The 10,100-nt window shown below is 37.3% G+C and overlaps 1 protein-coding gene across 1 annotated transcript; it reads left to right on the top strand.

Moving 5' to 3' along the window:
- The first annotated feature begins 5,754 nt into the window (after nucleotides 1-5,754).
- Nucleotides 5,755-8,481, top strand: LOC136814147 (uncharacterized). Its single transcript, XM_067070660.1, has 4 exons — nucleotides 5,755-5,929; nucleotides 6,392-6,714; nucleotides 6,746-7,183; nucleotides 7,948-8,481. Exons 1-4 carry the CDS (start codon nucleotides 5,755-5,757, stop codon nucleotides 8,479-8,481), a joined length of 1,470 nt encoding a protein of 489 aa, XP_066926761.1.
- Nucleotides 8,482-10,100: the final 1,619 nt, after the last annotated feature.

Here is a 10,100-nt window from a genome sequence, read left to right as displayed (position 1 = left end):
TTCATGTACTCGTACATCTGGAATTAACTGAATATAAACTACGTTCTGGTTCAATTAATTACCCCTACCTAACCTAAGAACACTCTCTTTTTACTTTTCGAGAAAAATCTCAAAGAAGCCTGTCCATGTCCATTGAAGTGGCAATCTGAACACCCAATAAATAAGAAGAATTAGAATTTGTAACACCAGTTCTAAAAGGTTCTATTCCTAGAAACTTGGGGAAATAGATTAGAAACAAACATGAAAAAATAGTACATGAAGGAAAGTATTTTCAATCAAAAAGTAGTTTGAGGTATAAAGTATGTAGTTGAGAATAGAGTGAGAATATGTGAAAATTACTTGCTTATGCTCATAAACCACATAAAAGCACAAGCTGAAAATTTCAAGGAATGGAAAGAATGGAAAACATACCTTGCCTGATTAAAATGGAATCTTGAGGGGAAAGTCAGTCAGGTTGTTGTTCATATTCAAAAAGATTTTCCAAAGCAAAATCTTGAGGAATCTATCCCGGACACACTAAAGACTTATATACTGTACCAAAAATTCATGCTAAAAAGACTAATAAAAGTAGAAATAATTGTTCTCCACCATGAAATAATCTCATAAAAACAATCTGAGTGAAATTTCATCAGCCATCTTTCTCAAACGTTTAGCTGTTTGCACTGTTTGCACTCAGTTCGAACAAAAAACACAAACGGAAAATCTCGAAAACCCGCTGACCTCTCTCAGAGGTCAGTCAGGCAAGGATTTTTATATTGAGGTGCGCCAAATTGGTATCGTCCGTTTTGTTCCAAAACTCTACCGCCACTTTTTTCCCGTAAACCGCCCTGACGCCCTAACTCTTTCTCGCATTTACTTTAAACGGACGATAGCATCGTCTAGTACATATTAAACGACTGGGGAATACAAGGGTTGAAGAATGTCAATCGGAACCTCTAACAGAGAATAAAGTTACCCTTACAGAGACAAGGCGAAAAAGTGACTCTTAGAGCACATTTTCAAAAAATGTTCTAACCTTCTAGAGATTTTTTTGACTTTTCAAGTTTCGTACCTTAAATAATTCCGAGACTTGGGAAGGTCAAAAACAGAACCTTAGCATCAGCATATACCTGGTATATACCTATTTATGCCTAAGTACCCCCACACCTTCACCATTAAAAGAATGCAATAAATAGACCGGGGCTAGAGCTATATTGTCACCCAAATGTGAACTGTCCCAGTGTGGCCAAGTTACATTTCAATATCATATCAATATCTTTGACTATTTACAAAAATATTAAAATGTTTACACCTTGTAGGATTGTAGATAAATCAAAAATAACTGTTTCAAGGCTCGAAAAGCACAAATTTGGAAAATTACATAAATATTTTAAATTTGATGGAAATTAATTTAAATTTTTAAGGCCAATTTTTTTTCTGCAAAAATGTTTTACCTTAAAGCTACTGCTACTTTGTTACTGCTGTTAATTGCCTTGCATCCATATCATTGAGACGTGGAGTTACATATTTTTTGAGAATTTATTGATTGACTAGTAGGAAATCGATTTTGGAGCAGTCGATCATTTTGTTCCAATATTCGATAGGTAATGAAGCCCATTAGAAAATTTTGAGTATTGATCATTAATTGGATTTGAATGATAGCATAAAATCATCGAATACCTATCAATTACTGTACGTTGGTCTAATGTCAACACCCCCTTCTAATTTCAACATCCTTCTTTAAAGATAGGAATAATTGGAAGGTCAGAATCGCTGATGGAAACTATTTTTCTTTGCTTAGCGATCAGAGAAGAAAATACCTTTTGTCTATAAGTGATCCCAACCTTCCAATTATTCTATCTCTAAAGAAGGGTGTCAGAATTAGAAGAGGGATGTCGACATTAGACCAACTTACGGTACCAGAACCCATCGATAGAAAATAAATCAATTGTTTTGAGTGGGAGCCTGGCACTGTATAAAAAAGTTTGTCTTTGAGTTATATCTGATCAATCAAAACTCAAATCCATTGTATATACAGTATTCAATCAAAGTTGATACAAATTTTACAGTAAGATTTTGATATAGACTTCAACAACAGTCTTGCCGTTTTCCCTCACATCCATTTGGGTTGACCGGGTGAAGGCTCGGTACAATTTCCAAGTGAACCGCTTTGAGTGGGAATCCTAAACTTTGACGCCTGCATAGCAATCGGTTGGCAAATGATATCATACTCCAGGATGCATCGTCTCTTATTTTCCCCCTATTTACTACTTTCCTATCTTCTATCCTGATTTTCTATCTTTCTCAAGTGTTTCTAACTGTTTTCTAAGTATTTTTCTGAAATTTGCCCGTACCGGTAAACAGGTCTCCCACCCCGGCTCGAACCACAAAATGCAAGCAACCTTGGTTCGCAATCCCAATGCTTAACCGCTTGCGCCAACGGGACACAGCAGAAAGCTGTCATTCACAGATACTTATAGCGTGTAATTTACAGACTATAATTTAGAAAGCTCCCAACCCTACCGGTGCCCCTACAAGGATCCCTACCGCGCTACGGGATCCAAAGTACGAATGCCCCTAAGAAGGCCTTCGGCCTTATATTGTGACTCTCGAGCTCCAACCCTAACCCTAACTGATAATAACCGAACCCCCGTCTAGGCTAGCGTCCGCGGATTGGAAAATTTCACTTGCATCCTGGAGTATGATATCGTTTGCCAACCGTAGCAATCAAGGTAACTTTTTCCAATCGACGACTAATCGATAAATAATCGATGGATTGGATATCGTTTGATTTCAATAATTGATACATGATAGACCGAATCGATAATCAATATTTTGCGGGAAGCTCAATTGGCTATCAATTGTATTTGTGATCCATTTTCCATCGATTTATTCTTAAGATGTTCGATTGATGATCACAATTGACAGCCAATTGAGTCCAAACTATTAAAAAACTAATCTATTACATATCAGTTAGAATAGTCTTGATTATCGAAATCAATCTCAGTTAGGAACATTTGGCGAGTTCCTGTACGCGGCCGCAATCAAAATAATCATAACGTCACTCAATAAAAAATGGCGTTCGTGTCTTTTCGCACTTTTTTTAGCCTAGACGATGTAGCAAACATAGTAAGTATAAGCACACTGTGCTTTTGATTGGCTGACAATTTCTTTTGCGTCGGAAAAACTTTTTCAAACTTTCAGCGATGATTGATCAAACTGTTACAATGAAAATTATCCAGCGCATTTTTTATCTTCTTACCTTCTTCATCTTTAATGAAGCACTCAAAGTTTACTGAAAGTAAGCACATAAGATATTCTTATAATTAATGATATTCATTTAAACACGCTTCGTTATGCGCTGCGGTGGAGTGCATGACGTAACTCGCGCGGCAACTAACTCGCATTCTGTTGGAAGATCATATTGGGCGTTTTGGCGTTACCACCCTCGACGCAGCGAGCGCCTTTGTCTTTCTGCAACTCTTTCCACCATTTTAGATGGCCTTAACAATAGATCCAAAAGGGCGCCATAATCTTGGAAGATAATTTGTTTTGGTCTCCGGCTTTGGGAAGTAGCAATGTTTTTGGTTGTTTTCGATGGAAAATGGTAAGAAACTTAAGTTTACAAGTGTCATTTAGTTTTAGCTGGCTTATAGAATGGCAGGATCCTGGATGGTTTCCCTAACTGAATCTAAATCCAATCAATCGGTTGGTTACCAATTAGTCATCGATTGATATTCGATATTGATCCTGGAAAATGACAAGTATTAACACTTTGCACCTACCTAGGCCTAGCTAGCAAAAGGTAAACTTCTCTATCACTTATAGATTGACACCCCTGCCAGCCTGCTATAAATTCTTCTGTGGTATACTTAGTAAATGATAATCTGTCTTACAACACAACTTAATCAAATATCAACAAATAATTCTACTTGTAAAAATGAAGATCATACCTGTCTGTGTTGTCTGTATTAAATACAGGTATTATTGTTGTTGTGTGTAGTGATGTTCAAGAGCAACTCTAATTGTAAGATTATTCCTATCACTTTATTGGTGCATTACTAACTACACAAACATAAAATACTATGCTATTGTAAAGAAATATAAACCTCTTTAAGTACTCTAAAAACATCAAAAACATGATAAAAATACAAAAATCCAGAGCAAGTCTGACAGCATGATCGAATCCGCCATTTTAAAAAACTAGCATGTTTACGAATGCTTGGTTCCACCTACCTAAGCACTTGCCGAGTGGAATCATTAAATTTTATTTTAGCGAGTGAGTTCATATTTTAGAATCTTCGAGAATGTTCTAGAAGTTTCAACTACTTTCGTTTTCTAATTTTTTTTCCGATGACACCGCCGCGAAAGGCTATCGTAATACTTTCGCTATGCGAAATTNGATCAGGTCGGGTTAGCGTGGTACATGGGCACCAAGCCTATCAGTGAGAGTGACTGATACGCTTGGCGGCCGAAGATAAATTTACTGACCGAAAGTAAACCCCGCCTAATTCTCCTCCCATTTTCACTGATACATTTCGCACCCAAAACGCGTTAGAACCTAGACCCTTCACTGATACGCTTCGCACCTAAAACACGTTAGAACCTAGTCCCTTCACTGATACGCCTCACACCCAAAACGTGTTAGAACCTAGATCCTTCACTGATACGCCTCGCACCCAAAATGCGTTAGAACCTAGACCCCTCACTGATATGCTTCGCACCCAAAACGCCTTAAAATCACACCCTTCCACTGATACGCTTCGCACCCAAAACGCCTTAGAACCACACCCTTCCACTGATATGCCTCGCACCCAAAACGCCTTAGAACCACACCCTTCCACTGATACGCCTTGCACCCAAAACGCCTTAAAACCCGCACCCTTCCACTGATACACTTCGCACCCAAAATATGTTAGAACCTAGACCCTTCACTGATACGCTTCGCACCCAAAACATGTTAAAACCTAGACTCTTCACTGATACACTTCGCACCCAAAACGCCTTGGAACCCACACCCTTCCACTGATACGCTTCGCACCCAAAACATGTTAGAACCTAGACCCTTAACTGATACGCTTCGCACCCAAAACGCCTTAGAACCCACACCCTTCCACTGATAGGCTTCGCACCCAAAACATGTTAGAACCTAGACTCTTCACTGATACGCTTCGCACCCAAAACATGTTAAAACCTAGACTCTTAACTGATACACTTCGCACCCAAAACGCCTTGGAACCCACACCCTTCCACTGATACGCTTCGCACCCAAAACATGTTAGAACCTAGACCCTTCACTGATACGCCTCGTACCCAAAATGAGTTAGAGTGCATTGCCTAGCGAGGGAAAAGAAAAGTTTTCGATGTGAAGGTTCTGATTTCTCCAAAAGATCAGTGTGTAAAGGACCATCAAATAAAACCTGAAATAGGGATAGTAACAAAAGTAATAAGTAAGAAAAGCTTCTATCTCACTTTCCTCCCCTTGGATATATAGTCTGTATCTATATATCCAAGGAAAGAAAAGTGAGATAAGAGCTTTTTTTCTTGGGGTCGGAAGTGACAATATCAACACGAACAGCAATCGAAACAGATATCAAATCGTAATGAAGATAGAGAAGACAAATTCTAAATCAAAATCTTCATCAAAATGAAGATTGGCACTGGCGCAGACGTTTCAGTTATTGGAAAAAAACATCTTCCTTTATTCGGAATCCCGCTGAAAGATTTGAGTGAACGTGATCGAAAGTTAGTTGGACCTGATAAGCATAGATTTAAATGACACGGGTGTTTCGTTACGAGCCTGAATTGGGGGAAAAGTCAATGTTTGAAGTTATATATGTCTGTGACCAAGTATCCACTCCACTACTGAGACAACCAGGAATTGAAGCTATGGAGATTGTTACAATCATATTAGGAATCAAATTGGTGGAAGACCAAAAGCAGAACAAAAGTATAATTATAAACAGTGAGAATGACTTTGTAAAATATTCTAAAAATATTTTTGGGGTCTAGGGCAACCAACAGACTGGTGACTGGATGACTCAAAAGGATCTTCCCATTAAATTGGTAAGAGATATTATTCTTAACCTTACTGAAATCAACGAAATCAAGAAAGAGAGTTCAACTGTGGTATCAACAAGTTGCAATTTTGTATCAAGGCAAGGAAATAGTCTTCCAGACGAAATGAAGAAGAGATATCTGTTCTCCTCTTATCTATTGGATCCGAACAAGTTTCCATTCAAGAAAGTGGTTAGGATCCTAGCAATTGTTTATAAATATCACTATGCACTCAAGTCTTTAGCAAAGGTTAAAGATCCAAAGAAGTTCCCCGACATTTCAATGGTTGACAAATCAATGATCACCCTATCGAGTGACGAGATCAAACGTGCTGAACACTACTACTGGTGAAAAGGTTCAGCAGAAGTTCGTCATTTTATCAAAGCTGAGAAGTACAAACGTTTCACCAAAGATATCAACGGCATACTCACCTACACTGGACAAATACTCGACAGCGACGAAGTTCAAATCATCATACCAATGACGAAAGCTATGACAGATCTCCAATCAACAACCTTCTGTGTGCCAATCCTCGACAAGCACTCACCTATCTCCTACGCAATCGTCAACGAAGTTCATTGGGATAACAACGTGGTCAAACACAGCGGCGTCGAATCAACTTGGCGTTACGTACTCAAACGAGCATTCATCATTGAAGGACGAGACATCGTGAAGATGGTACGTCGATCTTGTCAGCTCTGTCTTAAAGAAAAAAGTCGAAGTCGAAATGGGGAAGACATCTAGCAGATCACTCACCATTGCATCTGCCTTCTACAACAGTCAAGTGGAATTGGCAGGACCATTTCTGTCTTACACTAATCACAACAAACGCAAGACGATCAAAATCTGGCTAGTCGTTTTCGTCTGCTCCACAACATCAACAACCTCAATCAAAGTAATGGACGATTTCAGCAGCCCAGCTTTCTTTCAAGCATTCACACGCTTCGCCTGCGACACTGGCTATCCGAAATCAGTATTCGTAGACCGTGGTTCGCAGATTCTCAAAACCTACAACAACACAACAATCAACTTCCACGACACAAAGTACAAGCTCCACTACCATGTTGATGTAGAATTCGAATTGTGTCCAGTCGATGGACATAATTACAATGGTAAAGTCGAACGACGAATTCGTGAAATCATGGAGGTAATAAAGATATAGATGGAGAGAAAACGTCTCGGTAATGACCTAAATGATCGTTGAAATCTTTTATAAATCTATTCAAAGCGGCTTTTCTTTGATGTACCATCATTGGAAGCAAAAAAATCCGAAATGTAAATTTATAAGAACAGAAGTGAGAATGTTATCCTGATTGAAATAAACTTATTATGCAAAAAGTTCTTGTTCAAACGCGATACAAAAATAATTTTCTCAAAGTCAGGTTACAAAAGTTCTATTCTTTCATATCGATGTATTTTTGGGCGAACACAGTGCTAATTTTGAGAGTTTCAGCACATTTTCCCTGAAAATTTCTTCATTATAAATCTTTACGTCTAAAAGGGAGGGGGTTTTCAAATTCTGATGGATGATTAATTAAAAGGTTACCTAATCGTAATATAGAATTCTTTTTGAAATTTATCGATGATTTTATGAGAAGGGCCCCTTAGAAATATAGGATTTTGTGCTTGTTACGGCAACCTTTTTCTTATTTTGATCAACAAAGTTATTATCTCACAATAGAGTTGTTAAAAATCCAACATCTTTTTATTCAGCTTTTTATGAACTTAAATATTCCCACGAGTATACCCAAAATTAATCATCTTATTCCCAAAGCAACCAAACAGCTGTTTGCTTCCGATGATAAATCAGAATAGAACTAAAGGCATTGACTCTCCATCTATCTTTATTACCTCCATGGTGAAATCAAGCAATCACAAAGTTATAACGATCAACGTTTATCTGTTCTACAGTGGGAGACAGTTGCATCAGAGATATCAAATTGTATCAACGACCTTCCAATCTCACTCCGTAATTATGTTTCTGATTTTGAATCAATGGACTTGATAACCCTAAATAGACTGAAACTTGGGCGCAATAACGAACGAAGTCCTGTAGGTCCATTTGAATTGTCCAATGACTCTTCAAGAATCATCCAAACCAACTCGTTAATATATCAATCTTGGTTTGATAGTTTGCTTATCAATCATGTGCCTAAACTCATCAATCAACCAAAGTGGTTTAAGTCTGATACTGATATTCGTATAGGAGATGTTGTTTTGTTCTTGAAAAATAGTCCATTGAAATTAACATACCAGTATGGTATGGTTGAAGATACTGTTATGAGCAAGGATAACAAAATTCGTCAAGTTAAAGTATGTTATCGAAATCACTCTGAGAACAGTAACAGGACTACCGTCCGACATGTTCGGGAGCTAATTGTTATTCATTACGTTAATGAGAAGTCAATCATTGAACAATTGAAAAATATGGCAGATCAATGCTGATTCATTAGTATATATACAGGGTGTCCCTAATTAAAGTATCGAGTCGAAACACAACTATGAGTAGAAAGTTTTATATGTGTATTCACAAAATTGTATTTTAAGCTCTCCCTCTTTTTCTTTGTCATTACGATTAATTTATACGTTGTAACTACCTTTTGTAATAAGCCTGTGTGATGGAGAACGTTCTTATATTTTAGCGATAACACACACAAACTTTTCTACTCAATCGCATGTTCAAACTCGATACTTTAATTAGGGACACCCTGTATATAAAAAAAATAGAAAACACACACACCTTTCACTTAGGGTGACTTTTTGCATCTCAGTTGGGGCAGTGTTAGGCGCACGCGTCCCTAATGACTGCAAAATTCATCCCATTTTAATTGCATACGTCATTTTATTTAAACGCACAAAACAATTAAAAATATTTATTCATTTCTTTGTATCATTTATATCATTTATACCTTAGGGATTTTTTCTAGCATTTCAAATTACATTCAGATTTTTTCGTATCAGTTCAACTTTTCATAATCAATCAAATGTCTTATCTGTTGAGGCATCATAAGGAAAAATGTGAACCCAACTCAAATCAAACTTTCAAATTAAACTTTCAAATTCAAGTCTTCAAATCTAACTTTCAACATCAAATTTCAATTTTACTTTCGTGGACAGAATTTACACCACATTTATTTCTGGCAAGTTGGTAAGAATTTATTTAATTTATTAACTTAGATTTCTTTTATTTTCCTCTAAAATACTTTGTCAATATTTTCATTATTCTTCATTTTTCTCACTTAATCACATAGATTAAATCTTGTCATTTTTTTATTCATTCAGTTTGAACTCTATCACAAAAGTTACGAACACTTGTGTCCAATCATTTTCTGTCCGACTACAACATTTCAATTTAAAAAGCGATCATAAGCCCTTCATTCCTTTTTTGAACACTAAACTTATTTCTGAACTATCACTGAATGAGAATGTTGAAATTCAATTTTACAGCATCATACGTACCAGGCAAAGACCTTATAGATGCAGATGCGTTCTCGCGAGCACCATGCTCACAAACACCCCCGTGTCACAGACCCGCTGGGCACCCCCACCCGCTGAAAAAAAGGTCCAAAATTTTGTCCCCGGGGAAAAAAAAGGGCTAAATTTGCCTCCGGGGAATCCCCACTGAAAACTTTTAATTTTTCTAGATCCCCACTAAGTAGCTCTTCAAAATTTTTATTTCCCTGCCGGTCCCCACTGAAACTTGAAGATTTTGAGAAAACCCCGCTACCCGCCTATGCTCAAAAACATCAACAGAATTTATGCAAAACTTTAGTTTGAAAACTTATGTTAAACAAGATTCGCACAAATGCGACTAAATATTTCCCCCTTACACTTGCAGATGGACTCATTGAGTTTAAAGCCCGAAGGGCTAGAGTTCAATCTCTAACCTTTCTCAGGCAAGAAAAAGTGAAGCCTTAAAAATGCGCCGTACTTCAGTAACTTTCGAATTATTTATTATTTAAAGGTCTGATTGTAGCAGTTTAAGATTTTGAAAAAATGAAACTCGACCCCAGGCCCAAAATCAAATTTTCAAAAAAGAAATATGGTTTGTCTCTTTAGCCAAT

This window comes from Clytia hemisphaerica, unplaced genomic scaffold (genome assembly GCF_902728285.1).
Source record: "Clytia hemisphaerica strain Z4C2 unplaced genomic scaffold, Clytia hemisphaerica genome assembly, whole genome shotgun sequence".
Classification (NCBI taxonomy): domain Eukaryota; kingdom Metazoa; phylum Cnidaria; class Hydrozoa; order Leptothecata; family Clytiidae; genus Clytia; species Clytia hemisphaerica.
Note: the sequence above shows the minus strand (reverse complement) of the source record. Positions and strands in the feature narration are given on the sequence as shown.

Coding starts and splice junctions, on each gene's coding strand:
- LOC136814147 (XM_067070660.1), top strand. CDS start 5,755: ATGACACGGGTGTTTCGTTACGAGCCTGAATTGGGGGAAAAGTCAATG. Junction 6,715..6,745: donor GACGAGACATCGTGAAGATG/GTACGTCGATCT, acceptor TCTGTCTTAAAG/AAAAAAGTCGAAGTCGAAAT. Junction 7,184..7,947: donor GAATTCGTGAAATCATGGAG/GTAATAAAGATA, acceptor TCTGTTCTACAG/TGGGAGACAGTTGCATCAGA.